The sequence below is a fragment of the Natator depressus genome, chromosome 20, assembly GCF_965152275.1.
Source record: "Natator depressus isolate rNatDep1 chromosome 20, rNatDep2.hap1, whole genome shotgun sequence".
Taxonomy (NCBI): Eukaryota; Metazoa; Chordata; order Testudines; family Cheloniidae; genus Natator; species Natator depressus.
In genome coordinates, this window is record NC_134253.1 from 11662583 (window position 1) to 11686941 (window position 24359).

Sequence of the window (24359 nt, forward strand, 5' to 3'; positions counted from 1 at the left end):
ACCATAGCCAGATGAGGCTGCACCACTGATTCCTCTAATGGCAACATCTTCTCAGGATTATTCACCATCCGTTCCTTCGGTGTTCTAACCCGGTTAGCTTTTCTCAACTGCAACAGCACATTGAGCAGAGGACTTCATGGAGCTAGCTCCCATGTCGCCCCAGCCCCTTTCCTGATTCAAAACTCAGTAAGATTCAGGAAGCGTTCCAATTTTTTCTCCCTCAGACGTGCATTACTTTACCCATTAAATTCAATCCGCGCCCGTGTTCCACACTCACTTACCTTGGTCAGGTCTGTCTCAAGTTCCTCACCATCTTCTCTGGACCTTCCTTCTCCCCTGCCACCCCCCCTCCCCAGAACCTCACAGCTCACCTGTCCTAGCACAGAACCTCAAAGCAGTGACAACCTTTGGCCGGGATGAAAACTGACCATTTATTCCTATTCTTAGTTTCCGGTCTCTTAGCCAGTTTCTGCGCCACTTTGCCTTACCACTGAACTTCTTTAGTATCCTCTTATGAGGGAACTTTTTCAAAGTCTAAATTCAGAGATCCATAGATTTTACCACCACAAGGGACCATCAGATCATCTGGTCTGACCTCCTGTATGACACCAGCCAGAGAATTTCATCCAGTTATTCCTATACTGAGCCTCAGAACTGGTGTGTGATTAAAGCATCTCTTCCGGTCTGGGTCTGAAGACATCAAGAGATGGAGAATGCACCTCTTCCAGTGGTAGTTTGTTCCAGTAGTCAATCACCCTGTTACAAATTTGTGCCTTATTTCTAGTAGCAGCCCACTGGAGGACAGCGGTGTGCTGCTAATGTTGCAGAGATTCTGGGGTGTCAGGACGATTGGGTACAGGACAAGTTCCTGCTCGAAGGGGCCTGTTATTCCCATAGTGCTCTGCTTTCTACAGGAACCAAGAGATCTTGCTGAGCAACACACTTGGAGTATGGCTACACTGCCATTAGACAAGCAGCGGTCCAGCTGAGGTAAAGGGGCTGTTTAATTGTGGTGTAGATGTTGGGGCTCGGGCTGGAGCCTGGGCTCAAGCACCCTGCAAGGTGGGAGGATTCCAGATCTCGGGCTGCGGCCGGAGCCCAAATGTCTGCACTGCAACTGAACAGCCACTTAGCCCAAGCCAGCTGGCATGGACCAGGCCTGGGTGTCTAATGGCAGTGTAGACGTACCCTTATGGTGGTCTTCAGAGAGCCACAATTGCAGAGGAAATGGAGCCGCATCAGCAATCTAACCTAGGGCTTGCCCGGAGATGTACAGGTTGCCCAGAGTCTGTAATAATCACATAGTATTGCACCTTGTATTACAACACAGCTGTGAACTTGGTCAGCGCGGCCCCTCTGCCGTTAAGCAGTCAGGGCTAAATCTGACCACTCAGCAATAAATCAACCAACCAAGCTTCTTCCCTTAGGGCATTAGCCCTCAGAGCACCAAAACTGAGTTCAGTCTGGTTCCTCTTATTTCCCCATTAGCCTCTTCCGGCTGCTGAGCACAGAATCATAGAAGATTAGGGTTGGAAGAGACCTCAGGATGTCATCTAGACCAACCCCAACTAAATCATTCCAGCCAAGCATGCCATGGGATACTGGGTGAGTGTCAATTCCCAGGAAGGAATGCCCCCTGTAGGGGCTGCAACACCACTCTGGGCAGCACTTGGGTGCTTTCAGATGGCCTCCCATCCAAGCACTGACCCAGGCTGATACTGCCGAGCTAGTGGAATGTGTAAGGATCACAGCTCTCTCTGGGTCAGACACTCCTGGACAAGGCAGGGTGGAATAGATGCTGTGACCCTACACCAGGTGGCCTGCTATTCTGGGAGCAGCTGCCTCTGGTGTGGAAAGGGGTCATCTATGCAACCTTCCGCCTGTTCACAAACATCAGGCCTGTGATGACAACACATGGAAAAAAAGCAACGGATAGAAAACTAGGAGAGAGAGAAATGTCTGTACAGTGAAGATCCCCGCAGCGTATGCCTGTTGGGGTCTTCTTGTAATGGAATCACACAGCAGAGAGTTTATCCTTGTTAATATTTTAATGTTATATTTGCAGCATAAATAAAAGGCACATTATATGTTTGGTAAGAACAGTGGCTGAAGGAACAAATTGATAAGTGCCAGGATTTTGTTTTTAAACAGCAAAATACAACACAGGGCTGTGCCACGACTCTCCTCCGCCCCTGCGGACACAAAGGTCAACAGGAATCCATGGCACAGACTAATGCTAAATTGTGAGGACCTGCTCACAGGAGCACTTCGGTGAAGAACATTTTTTATTTGCTAGTGTGACCTGCCTGCAGCTCCTCTCGTTTTGTTGCGAAAGGCAGAGCAAGTCAAGAATTGTACAACAAACCTGTAGCAGGGAGGGAGGGTCAGGGAGTCCAGGTTTGGATACATCTAAAAACAATTTCATTGCATAAGGAATTGTGCATCCATTCAGGAAAGTTGATATATGTCGATATATTTCTATATATATTCATACATAGGTATTTTCTTTTATAGAGATACTACACCCTTGTGGTTAAGCTTTTCAGGGATTTATTTTTGTGGGTTTTTTTATTTTCTTCCATTATTGATCGTAAAAGCTCTCCATATAAAACAGCCAGCTATTGGTTGAAGGGCAGGTGTCAGGTGGATTCTTGCACTACTGCAGTCCCATGCAAATGAAGACTGTTGGGGTTTTGTTTTGTTTTTTGCTGTGGGAAGGCAAATCCCGGGACCTGGTTCCTTGGGCTGCTGCTGTGAGGTGTGGGACAGAGAGCAAGACTTTGTTCGACCTGGAGGGCCGTGTGTCAAAGAGCCGCCATCCTGCTCCCAGAGAGCACCAGGGACAACTGGCAGGAGCCCGTGGACAAAGGTCACTCCTTTCATTATGCCTCTAGCCCAGAGACGGAAGGGAAAAGTCACCTGTCTTGTAGGCACTGCATGCGACACCCGTCCTCCTGAATCCCCAGGGGTTGCTAATGAGAATCAAGGCTACTGGATGGGCTGCCCTTGCTTTGGAGGAGCCAAGAATAATCTGTTCTCTCTTCCAAGGCAAGGGAGCAGCTTTGGCCTGGGCTAAAACACTCCTTCCATCTGCATTAGAAGAGAGAGGGGAGCAGAGGTCAGGGCGGGGCCTGCCTCATTTATGTGAAACGTTTTAAGACTGACTGAATTTTAGAGCAGAGCTAGTGCAGCAGATTTAAAGGTGAAATCGCTACCATGTTATTTCAGAGGCTGTAGGTCCCTCAGTTCGTTAAGCTCCAATGAAAACTCTGGCTCTGGGCAGTCTAGAACACGGAGGGATCTGGGTTACTCTGATCTCCAGTGGGCCAAACCCACGCCCCTCCAGGTTTCCATATCCATAAAACCTTGCGGCTGGGCCCCCATCTCTCAACAAGTTAAAAATTAACACCCCATTTTAACCCACAAGTGGATTTTCTCCACTCCCGCCAACCTCTGTCAACCGACTTAGCCCCTTAAAAACCAACCAACCAAACAGCAAAGGCTTCTTGTGACTGCCAAGTATCATGGAGTTGCTTCAGCAGCTCAGTACTGTGTGGCAAATGGCAAAAGCAGCAAGTGGTGGTCTCGTAATGTCCCACAGGAAGGGAGCAATTAACAGGTCCTGAAGCTTGAGGGGCAGGTGGACCTTTACTTCCCATTACTCATTAAGTGATTCCTTCCCCAATCCATTAGGATTGAAAGTTGCCAAGGGCAAGTCTACACTACAAAATTAAGTCATCCTAAGGTACTTCAACTTACAGCAATCGCAGTAATTAAACTGCTTTTGCACATCCACACTACGCTGCTTGTGTCAGCAGTGTGCATCCTCACCAGGAGCGCTTGCACCGATTTAACAGTCAGCGTGGGGCGTCGTGGGATGGCTCGTGCAAGGCAGCAACAGCCGATGGAAGCAACACAATGTCTACACTGACTCTGCATCGAACTAAGCGCTACGCTGCTCACAGAAGTGGAGTTATTAAGTCGTCGTCATCAGGTCGATGTAAGCTGCCTTACGTCAGCCGAACTCTGTAGTGTAGACCAGGGCTGAGTTTGGGGTCAGACTGCGGCACCCTGCCTGGCTGCATAAGAAACCTCAGCGCAACGGAAACCAGATCCACTATTGGCATCAGCCTGGAGTTCCAGAGAAAAGCTAACAAGCATCCAGCCCCTATCTTGGTCAGGTACCATTTGTAATAGACCATGCCAGGTGTGAGAGAAATTCCCCTTCCCATGCCTTAGGTGGAAAACGGCTAAGACAACCTATGGCTACCTACAACATACCCTTCCCTTAACTCCTTTCTGCTATTATAACAGTCTCCCTCAAGACAGAAGGTGCTGGCTTTGTGCAGCTGTGGCCACTAATGGATCCAGGGTGTGCTGGGAAACTGCCCCACGCCGAAAGCATCCACAGCGCCTTCTCCCATGTCCCCTACCCCCTCCCCAAATAAAAGCAATACAGCACAACAAATGCAGAATGTATGGTGATACAGAACTCTACAGCACTCCCAGTATGGGACTTTTTAACACGATGATAATGATTCAGTCCTGCAGTATACAGCACACAATGCTAAATAAGAGAAAAGGGCTAATGGGGGACAAACCCAGCTGAACAAAGGCAGCTTCTCATTACAGCACCATGGTTGTGTTTGTGCTAGATTCCATGGGGTACAGACAACAGCATCTCTGGACCCTTCCAAGTCATTAGCACCTTTAAAAATCAGTGGAGAAGTATCTCAAAGATCAGATAAAAAAAGGGTGATGAGCATGGTATAAAATGCCCAGATGGAGACTGGCTTTAGGAGGAAGAGCGGATTTCATTCAAACAGGGCAACTACCTCTCTCTCCTTGTTGCTCTACAACATCCCACCTGGGTGCTTGAGGCAAGGGGGTGGGGGGAGAGAAATCAAGTTTTCTGGTATATAAAGCCCTCCTATGTTTCAGAAATAGCACCAAAACTGGAAATCAAGACACCTGAACGAAGGTGCCTAAGCTCTGCTCCAAACCAGAAGTGCCCAGGGCACAGCCTTGACTAAGGAGACTAGAATCAAAGTGAAATTCATGTAACCAGCTGTTACTTGAAACTATATGGGGTCAGCTTTCCAAGGCCTCAGCCTGTACCGTGCGACAGCTTCCAGTAGAGGGCACCAAAGCAGCAGCCAGAAACAGTCTGGCAGCTACCACCAGGGCATCAAGGTCCCAACTGGAAATGTGGATTTAGAGCCACCAGAGCGCCAAACCTCAACGAAACTTCAGACTGACACTGCTGACTTGTATATTCAGTCTGTCTCTGAAACAGAAGCACCGTATACCTCTACAGCTGGGGCTAGAAATTAACCAGACACAATGCAAAATCAAGGACCTCTTCATTTTTGTCACACATAACCGCGGCTGCAACCAAGGTGCACTAGGTAATGCTATAGGATTAAGTTTCAAGGGGATTGTTGTCCAGCCTGCAGCCCAGTAAGCAAATCTCTCAGGTAAGTCCAATGCCAGGCCTGCTTAATCGAACCTTTGTACGCAGAGTTGTCGTAGCTGGGTCGGTCCTAGGACATTAGAGAGGTAAGGTGGGTGAGGTAATGTCTTTTATTGGACCAACTTCTGTTGGTGAGAGATACCCCAGACCTGAAGAAGAGTTCTGTGTCGCCTGAAAGCTTGTCTTTCTCACCAAGAGATGTTGGTCCAATAAAAAAATATTACCTCACTCCCGCTTTGTCAATATGGGCTGTAAAAGGAACACCCCCACCCCCACCTCTCAGGCTATCCTTTTATCCAGATGCCTGGGAATTGAGGGGATATAGATACACGGGCTGTATGAATGGACAATGGTTTGAGCGGAGCAAAGGAGAACTTGTTCTGACAAATGCAGAACCTGCTCTAAAGCCACAGAATTCTAGATTCAGAACAGAGTCCAGAACGTTTGATGTTCAAGTTCCAGATGGCTCTCGCTAATGTTTCTTGTCTGAAGCTAGGCCAGACTGTCAGAAGGAGTCTGAGCCTTGTGTCTAATGTATAAGAAACACACATGTGGGGGTGGGTTGGCTTAGAGAGTTCCTTACATTTCATTTGGGTAAACAATGGATTATGGGTGGAAAAAGGAAACGCTTCACATAACTACCCATGCTGCCTCAGGATTCTCCTACCCTGAGTTCTCCTGGTGCCGCTTCTCGTAAGTAGGAAATGTATGTTTAGTGCAGAAACGTTAATCCTAGGTCTCCTGCTGGAGAAAAGCTTAAAAGGAAAAAAGTATGTCGTGGTTCAGGTCACGGAGTGGGGGTGGCAGGGTGATTTAAGAACTCTGGATTGGGGGTGGATGACAGTAATCAGCTCAGGGCAGGAATCAAGCACCTGCTTAATGGGGCGGTTAACAGTACCCCCAGCAAAGTGGAAAGTCACACTGACTAGTGGTTACAGCACGGGACTAGAGGATTCAGGAGCATCCTGGGCTCACTGTGTCCTCTAACCAAGTCACAGGACTCCTGTGTACTTTATCTACCCCGCCTATTAAACTGGGTAAGAGGCCCACCTGGTTTTATAACACAAAAGCGAACTCCATTCTCCCCTCCTCTCCCAAGGAGACGGCGAATCTTTGAGAAAAATCAGTTACAAAATAGGCTCCTCCATGCGGACGGAGTTCCACAATCACAGAGATTAACCCACAAAACCCACAGCTCTCTCGCCATGCAGTTCTCTAGTCCGAGGATCTACACTAAATTGCCTCTTGGAATGAGACCAGCAAAGTGCTCCTGCTCCCAGGGAACTGTAGCACAATCTGGATGATATATTTAAATCAAAAGTACTAGGAAATTAGCTCTTTCACTAGCTTACTGTTGATAACTCGAGACCTCCCAGTTATTGCCCTGAATTTGCTAATACAGGAGCAAAAGGAACTGAGCTGAAAAGTGGGGATTTTTGTTTGTACTTGGCTGCAGACCCACAGAGCATGGGACTTACTAAGTTTCATAACCCACCCCTCCTCCCAACAAACTTGCATCTGTTTTGGCCAGCAACCAAAAGAAATCTTAAAGCACAGGCACCACAATTCTGTCAGATGATCTCTTAAAGGTGCTAGTCATTTCATGACCATTAATACTCAACCCTAATAGTAATAAGAGCTTTTGAGTACAAGACTACGACCCCTGGTATGTGTAGTGTAAAAATATAGCACGCCATGACAAAGATGAGAGAAAAGCTACAATGAGGGCAAGGAATTAGTGACAGCTGCTCTCACATCAAAGAGCTCCCTATCAGGAGCCCTGTTTTGTTTTGTTGTTCACTTTAGATTTTTAATTTTTAAAATTTTTGTAACAAATCAGGATGTTCTCAAGCCACAGCGACAAGGAAGAGGCAACACTAATTCTTTGGTTGAGGTCCTACCCCACACCTAATTGTATCAAAAAGCAACAGTAGAATTTAAGAGATATACAGAGGAATCTGATCTTTTTAGTCTTAATTGGATGGGCTTGGGAGAACAAAAGGAGAAAATTAGTTTCTCTCTGCTATGAGCCCCTGAGGGCCAGGCTAGATTCTTGCTGAGAATGTCATAGGGTTCGATATTCTGATGTTGTAGGGAAAGAAATGCAAGTCTATCCTAATTGCCTCTAATTTATTATTTAATTATTTGTTTCTATTATAACGAAGGTAAACACTAACTGATTAAAAAATACTGCTCTGAAAGAGTATGATCCTACAGCTAGTGCTTAGCCCTTGTTCAATAAGAACTTACACGTACCTTTTAAACACTGCAATATTTTTCCTGGCCTCGTGAAATAAGCCAGAAGAGGATCATTTTCCCACTGTGAAGTAGGCCACACATAAGGGCCAAAGATCACATGCAATCCAAAACATTCTGTGTCGTTCCCAGGAGGAGAAATTTTCATGAAGAGTAGGTGTGGGCAGTCAATTAATTGAAAATGACATTAGTCAGGGCCCTCTTTGGCCTAAGACAACTAATTGCTGATGCTCTTCTAAAGCAACAGGGATGGCCAGTGAAACTTGCTTTAGCTAACTCCAAGCCCTAAGATGATATTGGGAAGGCTGCCTGAAAAGCCCTGGGACTAGGAGGGCAAAATAACTCCTATGTGCAGCAAGTCTGCGGACTACGTGGAGTTTGAGCCGTCTGTGGATATTTCCATCTATTCAGGAATCTAAGGTTTTGCTTTTTAAAAAAAGTTCTTCACTTTAGGTTGAAAAAGCAGCGGTCACCGAACAAGTCCATGAGATTGTGCAGCACTGATGTGGGTAACTGAACCAGCACAGGAAAATGGGATAAAAAAGGGCATCCCCATCTATAGATCTGGAAGGAAATTCCCAACATGTACAACCCTCATTAGCGGCAAGGATGATCACAGAAAGTCATAAGCCATCATGTGCCAGCAATGCCCCTCTGCCATGTACATTGGCCAAACCGGACAGTCTCTATGCAAAAGAATAAATGGACACAAATCTGACATCAGGAATCATAACATTCAAAAACTGGTAAGAGAACACTTCAACCTCTCTGGCCACTCAGTAAAAGACTTAAGGGTGGCAATTCTGTAACAGAAAAGCTTCAAAAACAGACTCCAACAAGAAACTGCTGAGCTTGAATTAATATGCAAACTAGATACCATTAACTTGGGTTTGAATAGAGACTGGGAGTGGCTGGGTCATTACACATATTGAATCTATTTCCACATGTTAAGTATCCTCACACCTTCTTGTCAACTGTCTAGATGGGCCATCTTGATTATCACTACAAAAGTTTTTTTTCTCCTGCTGATAATAGCTCATCTTAATTAATTAGCCTCTTACAGTTTGTATGGAAAATTCCACCCTCTCTGTATGTGTGTATTATACATAATCTTCTTTCTATATGTTCCATTCAATGCATCTGATGAAGTGAGCTGTAGCCCACGAAAGCTTATGCTCTAATAAATTTGTTAGTCTCTAAGGTGCCACAAGTACTTCTGGGTTTTTTTTCAGATACAGACTAACACAGCTGCTACTCTGAAACAAGAAGGTAGGATTTCCTTGAAGTGATCAGTAATTTTACACACAGATTAATAGGAAATCATCTCTAGGAAAAGATGCAATTATGGAGAAGCTGGTGATTTAAAGGAATAACCTAGCAACTGGTTTCATAATTGTTCTAAACACACACTCAACAGTCAGTGAATTATATTCCTCATGATATAAAGGCTCCTCAGGGGCTGTAAATGCTGCTTGGCTAAAGGACAGAACTTCACATGGGCCACATCTTTTCAGCAGGCCTCCTCTAATGATGTCGGCAGTATTTATTTGCTCGAGCACAGCCAGTCTATTTGCATGAGCAAATCCATGCAGTTGTGAATAAATGAGACCCTAGTGGAAAAACTGGGCCCCTAAAATTAAAATCTTAGCACCGAAGTAGTTGTCCATTGAAACCAACAAATCTGAAATCCCATAATGTCATCTGGCTTTTTTTTTTTTTTTTTTGGCATCTGTTGCAACTCTCCAGAGCCCATCCTCTCCCTAGGTTACTGCCCTGATAATTCCCATACAGGTGACTAATCTAGTTAAGAGCACAATTAATCCTTTGCTTGACAGACAACTCACAGATGGACATCCTTCCTATGCGGTAACAGCGGATCAGGAAGTGCTGTCTGCATGCAGTGCACTGCAGCACTTCATCTTGGTAAGAAAACAGCAAAGGATTTTGCCACAGGTTACTGGAGCTAGCAGGGCTCTTTGGTAGCATCTCTCCCTTATGGGCCTCAATCCAGTGATACTTCCTGCAAAATATTTAGCAACCTTAGCTCTTCCTGGTTTCGATGGGAGAGGAGTGCTCTTGGCATCTCCAAGGATCAGGCCTTCTAGGTGAAGTGGAATAGATTCATAGATAGATTCAGGATGAGAACATTCTATATAGATATGTCTGCTTCAAAATGGATGGGAAGCAGCTCGCAGCCTATTTACATTTCAGACTAGCTACCAGCAAGGGACTTGGGAAGGAAGGGAAGGGCTGATATTGAAATCAGGATTGGGGACATAAAATGAAATACTTTCAAAAAAATCTTTAACCTGTTTAAAACATTTTGCACAGTCATGATTGCTTTTCACAAGGTAGCACCAGGCAGGTGTGTCCCCCATAATGAAGGGAACCTCCAACATTTACACATCTGAAACTCCTGTTTACTTCTAGATTTGTCCTTTTTAATAAGGCCAGGCAAAGATCAGCTTGTCAGTGAAAGCTAAGCTGTCTTGTATGCTATTAAGCTAGCTATGTAGTTGTGGGGAGCCACCAAATCTGGAGCTGCTCTGCGATACTTTCATTCAGTGGCAAACCTTAGTTGAAATGGACACTGAGTAGGAACAGAGTATGTTTTATTCTGATCACTGATCCAGGAACCATGCTGAGGGAGACAGGGGGTGGAGTTTCTGGTCCTGACAGCATTTGTTCTGCTCCTGCCCATATTTCCAGAAGTAGCAGGTTATAAGATATTGGACCTAGAAATACAGGTATCACCAAAGCACTGAAGTTATTTGCAATACGTTTGCTACCCTGAGTTGGTTCTGCAGAACATCTCAAAAGGTGACACATTTAGAATTTTGTCTCCTCGCTGCAGTTCCTTCTCCCAGGAAGTCAGAGAGGACATCTGAGTGCTAAGCTCATTACCAAGGACCTCCCTAGGCCCCATGAAGGGAGTTGCCTATTTTGAACACAGAAAGAGAAACGGTTTGTCTTCAGCAGCCTGGGACTCAGACATGCTCAGACTCTGCTGGGAGACAGAAAACCAGCTGGAGATTAAACTCACTTCCACCTCTTCTGTGAAACTACTGAGTTTTCTTTTTAAATACATAAAAATATTTTAAACACTGAACATTGTTTTAGTATGTTCAGTGAAACACACTTCAAGGGGAAACAGCTTGAAATCTAGTCAATTACCATTAAAAGCAGTTTCTGGTCTACATGTCTCCTGAGCACTCCTGCCAACTTTTGCAGTTTTACAGGCACATTTTCCTATTTTTCCAAGACGTTTCTCCCTTTAACACACTGACGACTCAAACGTACACGGGAACTGACTAAGTGACAGAAAAGAAATATTGAAACCCGACTAAGATATTGCTAAATATGCAGAGTAAATAAACAGGGGAAAAAAAGTTTAAGAATAATTATTTATCTCCAAGTGCTAGCAATCTTAGGCATCACCTATAACAAGAGGAGGTAAAAACTGTCAGACTGAAGTGTGATTTAACTTGACAGCGTGCATTTAAAATCATGACATACAAATTATCATCTTGCTTTCCCCTCCTCTAAACTTCAATTCTGGCTGGATGTTTAGTAGCTGCTCATGAACCCCCATAAAGATTAATGCTTTACACTCCATCTGAAAGATGGAATTCCCGGCTGCTTCCAGATAGTAGAAAGCATTAGTTTATAGCTCTGTAAGTTCAGGAGAGCATACACACAAACCAGGTCAGAACTGAAGTGGGTGGGCCACAAGATGGTAATCAGAAGGACAAGATTTTAAGGTCTGTTTTCTGGTGATTTGTCAGGGCAGGAAATATGCCATGGATGCACTGTATGTTTCTAGCCCCCAGCAGGGCATGAGGTCTCAGCCCCCAACAGTCATTGCTCTGTCTGACCAGCCGTAGTTTTCTGGCAGGACCTGGTAGCAACTCCAAGATCACAGACTTGTGTAGTTTTTGATCCCCAGTGGTTAAGTAAGGAGAGCAAAAGGCAGACAGATTTTACAATAATGCTGTACTGTCCCAGGGAGCAAGTTCACACACCTCTCAATCAGTTCCACATCATTTTGGTAACGAATACGATGGTTGCTGTACTTACAGCTGTAGTGACTAAAGACTATAGTACCTATAATCCTTCTGCTTTCTCCCGCTCATTCAAACCTCTTGAGTCAGGATGTACAGCAAAATCACCCATTACCATAGCTCCTTGAATGTGGCCAAATCCCTTGGTCTGCCTCCAGACCCCAGGGAGAAACAACCCCACAGTTCAGACTGTCAGAGACCAAGGAGTGTGAGAAACACCCTTGATTGGGTTGTTCTGTGTCTGGATGACTGGCCGTTTTAAGAAGGAGCAAGAATGGGACCAGGGGCCTGATGGGTTTTTCCTTATTTGGGGGATTTTCTGTTGAAAAAAGGGCTGTTTTGCCATACAAAGCCTGTTTTGAACGTACAGGAAGCCCTAGGAAGGAGGGATTAAGATGGAGGATCTTACACCACCACCACTGACCACAAGGGGCCAGTAGCGAGCAGGGACCAGAGTCCATTACACTGACACTTGGTGAGTTTTTCCACTTCAAGTGTCTCCCTGCTTTCTGAACCTCGTAAGCCCGTCCCATTACAAAGACAGGTGCTGGGAAGAAAAGGATCAGTGATTTAGGGTCTGTCTACACAGCAAAAGCCGTGCATGGGCTAGTCTACCTGAGCTAGCTTTAACCCAGCTAGCACAGGTAACTGCAGCGGTGAACACAACATGGTACGAGCTGCAGCTCAGGGGAGCGCAAGCCCAGTATGGACCCTGGGTACATAACTGGCTTGCTAGCCAGCACTGAACCCCGCACAGTGCTGTCTTGAGTAGCTGGATTCAGCTAGCCCATGTGCAACTTCTACTGGGCAGACAGACCCTTAGTTGTGACTGTAGCAGAGTGAGCTATTTAGAACAGAATCTGTTTAAAAAAACATTGTCCATTTTTGCTCAATGGACTGATTTTTACAAGTCCGTTTGCAATCTGAAGCTTTCAAACTCATTACACAAATCCACTCCAGTTACGGTGACCAGACAGCAAGTGTGAAAAATCAGAACAGGGGATGGGGGGTAATAGGAGCCTATATAAGAAAAAGACCCCAAAATCGGGACTGTCCCTATAAAAATCGGGACATCTGGTCACCGTAACTCCAGTTTATGCGGTGCTGGGAAGCTATTCTATTCTACTATGCCTTTCATTATTCCCTGTCTGAAATGTGACTGGTCACCTAAGTCACATGGTATTGTTTCAATCCTGACTAAGAGTTCAAGGAGCAGGAAGAAGGAAATAAACGAGTCCAAGATAGCTGTGCAAACACATACGTGCACATGTGTGTTGCTTTCCTCGGACCAAAAAAATGGTCCCTTGTACAAGTATCCATGGAAATTAATAAGGTTTGCGAGCACCAAAGCAAATTCACTTTTGGTTAAAGCCTTTTCACACTTGTCCAACTCGCACTGTACTTACCACCCCATCCCCTTCTGTACAGTCTATTGTGCAGCTGTATCCTTGAGCTGCCAGTCTCTTAACAATGGAAGGTATTTGAAGGCTGCTTTATGCATGTGTTAAGGCTATCAGTATTTACCCAGCGGTGCTGTCTCAACATGCACTGGTGCTGGTGTTAAAATGGGCTTCCCCTACCTCTTGCTAAACATCCACTAGCTTTCAGACACTAATGTTAGCCTGCAGGCTGGAAGTGGAGTATGATCAGTTATCATGTAGAAGCTATTTGGGCCTCTTGAGCCACACATATGAATCCAGCTGCTCTAATGAATCCGTCAGAGCTATGCAAGCTATTCCTTTACAAGACAGTGCGGTGTCTGCAAGAGACTAAACTAGTTATAGTTACAAACAGATTCCCTGCTGTCGTATTAGACCTCTGACAACATGGCCATGATCCCTTTCTGTCTTGGATTCTTAGCCAAATAAAGGCCCTGTGTCTTGTCCAATCAGGCCGTTAGACTTTATAAACCATTTCCGCGGTTGTTGCATTATCCTCACACGATCCTGAAAACCCTGCTGATGGTATAGCTCTTTGTCATCAAGGAAACAGACACCCTGTTGGGATAGTTATACTCAAAGCACTTTCCTATATGCAAATTCTCTATAGAAACAGCTTTAAGAAAAAACAAACAAACAAAAAACGAAGTGCCTGATCTGGAATGTCTCTTGCAGTAACTGCACACAGGTTCTGAACAGAGATGCAAGAGCTACTAGCTCCAGTGTCTTTGAATATTAAGAGGGCAAAGAAACAGAGGGCAAAGGGACACAAAATCTCAGGAATAACTGTGTGTGAGTGTGTGTGAGACAGCGTGAGACAAACATACAATGGCAGTGTATTAAGAGACAACTAGGACCATGAAATACATTAGAGAATATGGCAGGGAGGCCTGAAGAAACATGAGGGAAAAAAGGGGGAGAAGAGACCCCCTAATTAGAAAAGCAATAAATGGAACTTCCCTGTAACTGGGGGGGTCAAATTCTACATGCTCAGATTTTGCTTTGGGTATTGCTGTCCCTGGCAAATATTCCAAGTCTAGATAAGCCAAACTACTGACTCAGCCAAACTAACTTGGGTCAAAAGTGGCAAGTGCAATTTGAGGTGGTCTGGCAGCTCAGGGTGAAGATGTCAAAGAGCTCAACGGAAGTAAAAGTGTCTTTAAAGAAGGAAAGAAAGATGAAGTGCTGAGAGTTTCACAGACTGGTGGGTTTGCTGTAGCACAAATTCACACAGCATCCCTTTCCGGCTCCCAAAATACAAATTCAAAACCACAACTATTACCCAGCAAGCAAAAGGTCAATGACAACCTAAAGAAAGTACACACACACACACACACTCACTCACTTTGGCAATAAGCAGACAATTCCAAGTGCCTTTAAAACGTCAAGGCTGGTTTTAAATCTACCCCATGAACCTGGAAGCTCTAAAAGTACTACATTTAAGTCTTGAGGAAAAGCAATAGATATACCACTACTAGGAGCAGAAGAAAACCATTAAAGGAGGTAAAAGGCCGGGCAAGTGGGATATGCTTCCACCTCCCTTTGTTCAAGGCCACCACTTTATAAGATCATCAGGTTAAATGTATGGGAAACAATCCTTTGACATGTGTGGGGTTTGTTTGTTTAAATTCATGACTTATTGAGATCGGTAGTGGATTTCATAGCCGGTTAATTCTAGGACTTGCATTATATCCAATATGCCCCAGCTCACCCTTTCATGCATCACACAGAACAGCTTTGCACGCAGTCCTGGCAGACAGCAGCTTGGTACTGCTTTACTGTTGTACGGAAGATTTATAAGCAGGCCCTTTTCTGAAGAAGGTACCTGCATCATTAGCAGCTATGGTGTCAATTAAGAGAGAAGCACATGAAATGTCCACAGTTCCTACAGCTGCACCAGTGACTGCGAACACATACTTAAAAACCCCACAAGTTACAGGAGTTAATGATGGTTAATTGCATGTGAATCAGAGGTGCCAGGCTTGCTTCGAACCAAAAAGCTTTGGTATCAGGGAAGTTAAACCCATGGAGTTAGGAAGCCCATTATCCTAAGCCTTTTTAACCTCAATAGCCCAAGTGGAAAACTCGGACAGTATTCTCGTGCAAGGTGCAACGTTGCAGGGGTCAGCTAGAGCAGTGGTGGGGAAACAGATGATTGGAAGCAGCATGCTGTTAAAAATAAAGTGACAGCACCAGTAAATGTCACAGCCTCCCAACAGCTACTTTCCTTTGCTAACAGGTGAAACTTAAAATAGCGATAATGCCAAGAGAAACCACAAGCCGGGGAGGTTTAGTGTTAACGTAACTGATACCTGAAAATGAACCTTTCAAGATGCATTCAAAATGAGGCTCTTTGTGATCTGATGATTCTGTAAGTTGACTGACCATCACTAAGGGATCAAGAAATCCCTCAATCGGAAGCCATCCTGTACGGACAGGTGATCACGTGACAAAGGTTTTGGGCCAGGCTCTGTATAGGATATGCAGTATAAAGAAGCTTCCATAGCTGCCCTTAACTCACTTAAAAAAAAAAAAAAAATCTGTATCTGCCCCCATTAAGCAGGGACTTAGTTATGATCAGTCTCTCGGTCTGCAAGTTCTTATGGGTTAGTTCTCTGTCACGGGGTTTGTGACATCATCTGCCAGCAGACTGAGACTGTGGAGCCATAATGACATGCCACTGTACGGGCATGCTCAGTTCTGTCCTTTGGCTTGCCATCTGAGTGAGGACCGAAGTGGCAACAGCTTCAGCTGCAGAGCGCACGTTGAGCTCGTTGGGGGATGCTGTCACGGAGCTGTGCTGGATGACAGGAGCAGGGGAACCGGTAGGCTCAGAGCTCTCCTTTGGGCTTTCTGTTTTCAAAAAGAAAAAAAGAAAAAATAGTAATTGGAACGGAACCCATCATGATGTTACTGACATTAAGACTGGGCTGTGGAAAGCGAGACTAACTCTACCAAGCATCCCCGGATGATGAGAGAGTTAATCAGATACTATGCTTTACTTTTACATGGAGGCCTTTCAAACTGCCTGATCCCAAAGCACTTTTGAGAATGGATGCACGGATCCATATGCAGGAACCATTTAACCCAACATTGATATGCATCCACCTCTAAGAGGGGGTGCAGCAGCTGTTAACAGCATGCGCCAATTCTATAACAACTACCTAGGACAGGAAATAAAAAAGAATAAGAGCCATGTGAAAAGAGCAGGGACAATCTAAGGATTCAGAAAACAATGAACGAAACTAGGATCTGGCTAGACCACCCCATTTAAATACAAAAAGCAGTGGGGGGAATTTTAAAGAACCTCGAGTTAGAAAGAGATCTTTAGCAAAAAGGTGCTAACATCAAAGCACGGACCATAGATCTAGCTTAACTTTTCTATAATACAGCTATGTCCTCATTATAATAAATGTACTTTCCTACATGTTGTTTCCTGGTATAGTACTTGGTTCGAGGCCATTTAGCCCAGAGACTGAACAGTTCCTTCGGAGTCCTTACCATCTGTTGGGTGAACACACAGAGAGGTATGTAACAGAAACCCTTCCACAAGCTGATAGCATCCCGTTACAGCAGTGTTTCTGAATTTTATATAAATTATCTGGTTTACTCTTTATTGTTCTCTAGAACATTAAAATCAGTTAGACCTCATGACAAACCACTTGCTCACTAAACTTTTCTATAACTTGAAGCTGTGGACAATGAAGCAAGGACAAGACAAACAAAGCCAGCAAGCTTCTTCTGCAGTCATATAATGACCAACACAGATTGGTTTTCCAAACTTTGGATTCTCTCCCACTGTGTTTGAGCAGGGGTGCTAGACAAAAAGGATGATTTGTGACTGATCTCATGCTACAGTGAGGGTGATCAAACTTCATGCTTTGGGAGGGTATAAGCTCATTCATTATCTGCCTAAATCAAGAGGAAATTCCCTCCTGCACAGCTGGTTAGATGAATTATGGAGAGGATATGGTTATCATCCTCTGAAGCAGCCAGTATTGACCTCTGGTTGGATACACGGGATTCCTCTTACATACCAAAAGTGTAAATCCCATGTCACCAGAAACCAGAGAAGAAATTACAGCCTCATTGTGCACAGCTGGGTGTGTTTTAAGATTCAGATTGCCACTAGGTCCTTTCACATTGCTCTGTATCCCTTCCCCAAACTGGTTTCACCTCACCCTCGTAAGTGAGGTGCTGGCTAGGACACAGCTAACATATCGAAAGATACAGCTAGCACAGTAGATTTCAAAAGTGATTTGGGGGTGAGGAGGGAGGGTCGAGCAGAGAAACAGAAGAGTTTGGCATCCCAAAAAGGAGATTTACAAGGTATTACAAATAAAACAACCCAACTGTACATAAGGCAGCTGTAATTCCATCAAGGGAATCTGGCATTTTTGTTTAAGGACATGCTTAGTCATAAATCTTTATAATAAAAAAGGCAGCCAGGGAGAAGGGCGATAGGGAAGGGAGAGGTGTGAATTTCATTTTTATTATTCAGATGTGTGATGAATTCCTATTATTGGAGTAGACAGACTGAGGAATAAAAATAGGAACTGTAAACTCTGGAAGTTAACAGGAAAAATCATGTTGCATTATACACAAAGAACACCTGTCTGCAAAGGCTGGGGGATAGGGATGAATTTCACGACCACATTACTCAAGCTGTGAGTCACTGTAATGACTGAAAATAAACTGGCTATGCCAGGGACCTGCAAGGCAAATATATGTGTTCCATTTCGTCAGAGGGGAATGCTTTGGAGATTCAGAATGGGGTGGGAGTCAGAAGTGAGACTATGTAGGCACGGCACCTTCTTACTTCTCCTATTTGCTCTGTGCACCCTCCATCTTATTTTACCGACCCAAACAAGTTTCCAAATCTCATAAGGCTGACACAAGCAGATGTAGCTAGGGGATAGCCAGCCAGAGCCCTTCTGTCTTCAGCATCATCAATAAGCCTTCAGACAAATTCCAAGAGTACAAAATCTTTGTTAGTGGGGAAAATGTAATAGGCAGAAAATCCAGTTAGCTTTTTAGATCCCAGGCTGATTACTGTGAAACAAGCCGTGTTGTTGTAGCCATGTCGGTCCCAGAATATTAGAGAGACAAGATGGGTAAAGTAATATTTTTTATTGGACCAACTTCTGTTGGTGAGAGAGAGCAGCTTTCGAGCTTACGCAGAGCTCTTCTTCAGGTCTGGGAAACTTACTCAGGCCTGGTCTACTCTGAGACAACTGGGACTAGCTCATACTGGGGGGGGCACACTGGGAAGGTGGGACAGCCGCCCCACGTGTTGCCTCTGGGAGAAATCTTCCAGCCCCATCTCCGTGGGCCACAGCAGCCAATCTGCTGGCTCCTGAGGGGTTGGGGCCACAGAAGTGGGGAGCACATGCCCCTGGGCTGGGCAGGCCCTGGCCTAGGGAGAGTCACAGCACCACAGGGTCTCCCCAGAGCTCCCACGCCCTCATGGACACATCAGCAGGGGAGACATGGGATGTGGGAAATTATCCTAACTCAGGTTGAGCAGAGGGAGCCTACTCCTAGTGCCTTTCCCATCGTCCCCCCGCCCTGCACCCGGCCTGGGGACGCTGCACTGTCCTCACCAAAGTTACCTGGAGGGGGGTGCGTTGTTCTTCTCCCCCTGTGCTTCCCCGTCAGCTTGCTCGGCCCCTCTCCCTGGCAGCCAGGCCCTTGGAAAGCGGAAGGGGTGGGATGGAGCTGCTTTTCATGCTGGCTGAGGGAAGCTTATAGCAACCTGTAAGCGTCTACACTAAAATGTTGCTCCCGACGACGTAACTCGTCTGCTACGTTGACCTAATAACTGCATCTCCATGAGAGGCGTAGTACTTAGGTTGATGCAGTGAAAGCGTAGACACTGTGTTACTTACCTCAACTTTAGTGGCATCCAGGAGGTGTCCCACAATGCCCCATTGTGACCGCTTTGGTCACTATTTTGAACTCCACTGTGAGACGGCCAGGTACGTAGGTACACGCTCCTCCTCTTTTAAAACCCCACAAATTTTAAATTCCATTTCCTCAGCATGGAGAGCTCACCTAGTAACTGCCAGCTCCATGCAGTAAACGCACTCCTGCCTGGAGTACAGAGGAAGTGATGGAACTCCTGAGTCTGTGGAAACACAGTGCCAATCCAGCCATAGAAACACTGATATCTACGAGCAGGTCACTCAGGGCATGGGGGAGAAGGGCTACAACAGGGACATGCAGCAACGCTGCGTGAAAATCAAGGAGCTGCAGCAGGCGTACCAGAAGGCAAGGGAGGCTAACAGTCGCTCTGGAGTTGAGCTGCAGACACACCGCTTCTACAAGGAGCTGCGTGCCATCCTTGGGGGAGACCCCACCACCACCGCCGCCAAGAGCCCAGTGGATACTTTGGGGAAACTGGAATCAAAGGCCCCTGCAGTGCAGTGAGGTGTTGGACAAGGAGGAGGAACATGGGGGACAGACGACTGGGGATCCAGTGGCACGGCGAGCCAGGACCTCTTTCTGACCCCGGAGCAGTCGAGTGGGTTTCTACTGTCCAGCCCTGGAGAGCCTGATGCAGGGAAAGAACCTCTGGTAAGTATGCCGTTTGCTTTGATATTGCGGAGACACATCTAGTCATTTATTATTTTTCAGTCAGGCTAGAAGAGGTAGTGAACCAACCAATAGAGGCAGAGTTCCTGTCTGCTTCTCATTCCCCTGTACAGCTAGGCAGAGGGGGCCCTGTGGAACAGTTTGTTTACATGCACTGGGATGTCCTGTGAATCCTCCACAGAGGACTCAAGGAAACTTTCCTGGAGGGAGTCTGCAATCCTCAGCCGAAGGCTTCTGGGGAGGGCTGCCTTATTTCTTCTACCCCGGCAGGACACTTTCCCACACCAGTAAGCAAATACTTCAGCAGGCACCATTGCAGCACACAGGCTAGCAGCAGACGCATGCAGGACCTCTTCCCTGACAGCCTCCGTTACGCTCAGGAGTGAGACAGCTAAAATTTCCCAACTCCAAATTGATTCCCAACTGATCGGTAGCAATCTGGTGTGGCCAGCTTCCATACAGCGATCGCCACTTTCTTCTTCTCCATGGAGCGTGGCTCTTATTTTAGTGGTGCTGCGCTGGAGGCCGGGGACACAATTCCATGAATGTGGCCTTGAGCATCTGAAATCTTTGCAGTCACTGCTTGTCATCCCAAACCAGTGCTTGTTTCTTGAGCCCAGAACCAGCACTTCACCATCTGGCAATTGCTCGGTGAATGCCAACAACAACCTTGAATTCTTTCTTTCTTTGTCCATCAGCAAGGCAGCCTGCAAGGGATTGTCATATCCCTCGCAGCTCCTTTGGTGGCTCTGAAAATACTGAAGGACCAGGCGCATTGTGTTTATAATGGTCAGCACAATACTGAAGAGCAGTGAAGGATCCATGCCTCTCATAGAGATGGCAGATGTGCAGGTTTGTGAGGCTTTTGAAAAGAGGCGTGAAACATTGGGGGATGCAGATATCATGGGACGGAGAATATCATGTTATCATGGGATGCAGATATCATGAGATGGTGAAACCATGTTACCAGTCATCCCTGCGCAAGTCGATTGCCCCATGAGGCTTTGCAAATCCTTTCCAAAACACCCTGCACCACATGGTGGTGGGTTGCACAGTGGGATAGCGACCCATGGTACACTGCTCTCAGCATCGATGCAAGCGCTGCTAGTGAGGACACACACACCCCAACACAAGGAGCATAGTGTGGACATGCAAAAGCGATTTAATTACTGTGGTGGCTGTACGTCAACGTAATTTTGGTCAATTTAATTTTGTAGTGTAGACAAGCCCTCAAGATGGAACAGATGGTCCATTCAAGGTGAAGTGGCCCGCTAACACCCTTCCAGTCATAGCGAGAATTAAGACTCCCTATGACTGGAGAGGTGGTAATGGGCCACTTTGCCTTGAATGGTCCCCTTGAAATGTGTATTAACTCCTTATGCTAAACTATCTGTTCCACCTTGTATTTAGCTGTGACACTGAGTATGTTTTTCAGATGTGAAGAAGAGCTCTGAGTAAGCTTGAAAGCTTGTCTTTCTCATCAACAGAAGCTGGTCCAAGACAAGATGCTACCTCACCCACCATGTCTCTCTACTGGCAAGCAGTTTAAAATAAAGATGTCTTCTCACTTGTAAACTGAACCAGTTTGATGTGAATTGCAGAGAACATGAATATGGAACCCCATGATATCATTTATAGAGTCTGGACTTTTCGACTGCAACTGCACTTAAACAGCAGCGTTAGTTTCCAACACTGAGCAGTATAAAACAGTAGAGAAAGACACCTAGTCTTCGGGGCAACTCTGGACCAGATTCATGGGAGAAATGGGAGTTTGAGTGATGGATGCATGTAGAATATTTCATGCTTCATGGAAACATACTGACAAAAGGACAAATACGTTATATTATCAAAGCTTTTACACTGTAGTCATCACCATGATATCTGATCGCCTGCTATACAAGGTCTTGGAGCAAAATTGGTAGTGACAGAATGTTACCACTGTTATTGTTCCTACACAAAGTGAGTTGTCTGTTCTAAGTTCAGTTTCTAATGGACAGGGGACCACATCACAATTGACACTAATTGGAGCTCTTGTTGGGAGCATCAGAGAAACCCAGGGCAGAACTCCCCTGTCACCACCTTGATGTGGCTTGCTCCAGTGCAGGGATAAGGCACATTGGCCAGGTACAGCATGCGAGAAGCCTGCACTGCCACTGCTTGTGCTTTACCTGGTCCTGTGGAGAGAGGACACCAGCCCACCGGGCTGTCAATCTAGCATCCTTCAGGAACACTAAGTTCACGTAAGTCTTCTATTCGGGTTTAATTCTACTCAGATGTACCCTAAGGTACAGTGCCGGCACGGGCAAGTCACAACTCACCAAGATACCCCTGTGTTTTTTTCTGTAGTGCAGTGACTGGGCAGTCCTTGTGAGCCAACAGTAGCTGTTTAAGTTGAGCAACTTCATTCCTCAGTAGTGTAACTTCATTCTGAGGTAAAGAAAACAACATTTACAGGGATCATGAGTGTTCAGAATAATATCCCTTAGCTGTGGCAGAATACTAACATGTAGACTCTTCAAAGTTTACCTCCAAACTCTTGCGTCATTTGAGGTCTACAGACTCTGGTCATCACAAATTAACCCCTAATAAAAAGTTGTGTTTGTGAGTGAGTGTGTATTCAAAACAAGCTTTGCAAGGTTGTCCTCTTACAGACCCGTACCTTACCGGGAAATCCCACGTTCCAGATGTAAAATTAGTCTGTATGCGCTTGCCACCACCACCAATGGAAGAAATGCTAACAATAAGAGTGAATGCAATATTTTGTTCACCTTGATGGAAAGCTAAAAATTCAAGTGGCATCTCTCTGAAGGCCAAAAAGTCTTTCTAAGAGGACCATTAATGAGGACTGACCATGAACAGCTATACAGAGTAAAACCGTATCAGGGACGTCTGTTCTTTGATATATCAAGGGCCACACCGGCAAGAAAATAGGACCCCAAGTCCCACCTCAGGTTGTTCAGAACATGACAGCCACTCTTACCTTTAATATGGAGGAGGAGTCTGTAGGTGTCAGCCTGTTATATACTTGAGTGGAGGCTGCTCAGACCGACATCTATCCATCTAAAGTACTTACTGTGGCTCCCATTTAATAGGTGGTGAACTGAGACACAGAGAGCCTAAGTGACATGCCCAAGGTCACAAATTGACATGCCCAAGGTCACAAATTTGTTAGTCTCTAAGGTGCCACAAGTACTCCTTTTCTTTTAACAGAAAGTCTGTAGCAGAGGAGGAAATTGAATCCAGGTCCCAGGTTTGCACAGTAACCAATAGGCCATCCTTCCTTTCTGTCACCTCCCCACAAATAAGGTTGCAAGCAGCGATCCATTCTGAAGCCAATTCCATACCTTTCTCATTCCTTTCAACACCAAACGAAAAAATGTTCATGCTTTCAAAAACTTCAGGTTAACTCTCAGCTATTAGTTGAAAATTTTCCCCCTGAGAATTTCAGAGAGCATGTTTGTAATTGAAATTTGAGATGTGCTTAACATCTGTCCCCCCTGTATCTGGAAAACCCAGTCAACTGCACTTTGAAATTGGCTAGGAAAACAATTTCTACAATTACCTTGTGACAAGTATGACGCTGGCAGACCAGGTCATGTCAGAGTGTATTCAGGCCAATTCACTTGTGTATTAGTATAGATCAAAGCAATTGTTAAATGTATATGTGCTTTGGGTGTTTAAACTTCATAAAACTAATGGGATGTTAAGTGCATTGTTTTCTCTCAACTGTATCCTGTTATGATGCGACATCAAACATTTACATTGTAAATACCGCTGTAACTAAATAACTCATCAGACATCAAAGAAGCCTTGTGGAATGCTAATGAAGGACTTTATCAGAAAAAGTGCTAATTACAAAGCAAATAGCCATTGTGTCTGATGACTGGAGGTCTCAGACTCAAAGTGCATTCCTCACCCACTGTCAAAGGAAAAGCTCAGGTGGGTAGAGAGACTGACAGCTTGCTTTCTGTGAGAAGAAGCTATAAGAAGGGATTGAAAAAAAGATCCTGCATCTTTGGACTCTGACAGGAAGTGTACCAGATATAAAGTAGAAATCCCCAGAGACAATCTAGGTACCCTGGAAAGACTTTTGGGAAACTGGCAGTTTACTATGTCGCTGCCACCATTCGGAGTTACAAACTGTGATTCACCTGGACAGATATTTTAGCTGCTTTAATCTCTCAATAACTCTCATTCTTTTTTCTTAGCTAATAAACCTTTAGTTAATTTACTATTGGTTGCCAGTGCCAGGGTTGTCTTTGGTGTAAGATTCAGAGTACCAGTTGATCTGGGGTAAGTGGCTGGTCTCTTGGGACTGGGAGCAACCTGATGTGGTGTGATTTTTGGTTCAAGTGACCATTATCACAAAGTTCTGTTTGGATGGGTGGCCAAATAGTCTGGAGAGTCTAAGTTGGTCTGTGACTCCATGGTAAGACTGGTACAGTGATCCAGGAGTTCACGTTTGTTACTGGGTTGGTGAAATCTAATGATAGAACATACCACCAGCTTGGGGGATTTCCCTGTTTCTGACAGTCT

The 24359-nt window shown here is 45.3% G+C and overlaps 1 protein-coding gene across 2 annotated transcripts in view; it reads right to left on the reverse strand.

Annotated features, from left to right (window-relative positions):
* Window positions 1-2590: 2590 nt before the first annotated feature.
* ATF7 (activating transcription factor 7) overlaps window positions 2591-24359 on the reverse strand; it is a 106545-nt gene continuing 84776 nt past the window's right edge. The window contains exons 11-12 of one of the 2 annotated variants that reach the window (XM_074935756.1): window positions 22142-22250; window positions 2591-16082 (exon numbers count right to left, since the gene is read on the reverse strand). In XM_074935756.1, the coding sequence (XP_074791857.1) occupies window positions 15865-16082; window positions 22142-22250 (327 nt within the window). In that variant the 3' untranslated portion in view covers window positions 2591-15864. Of the gene's footprint in view, window positions 16083-18122; window positions 18188-22141; window positions 22251-24359 lie in introns of those variants that run through there. The other variant, XM_074935757.1, reaches the window with a different exon arrangement.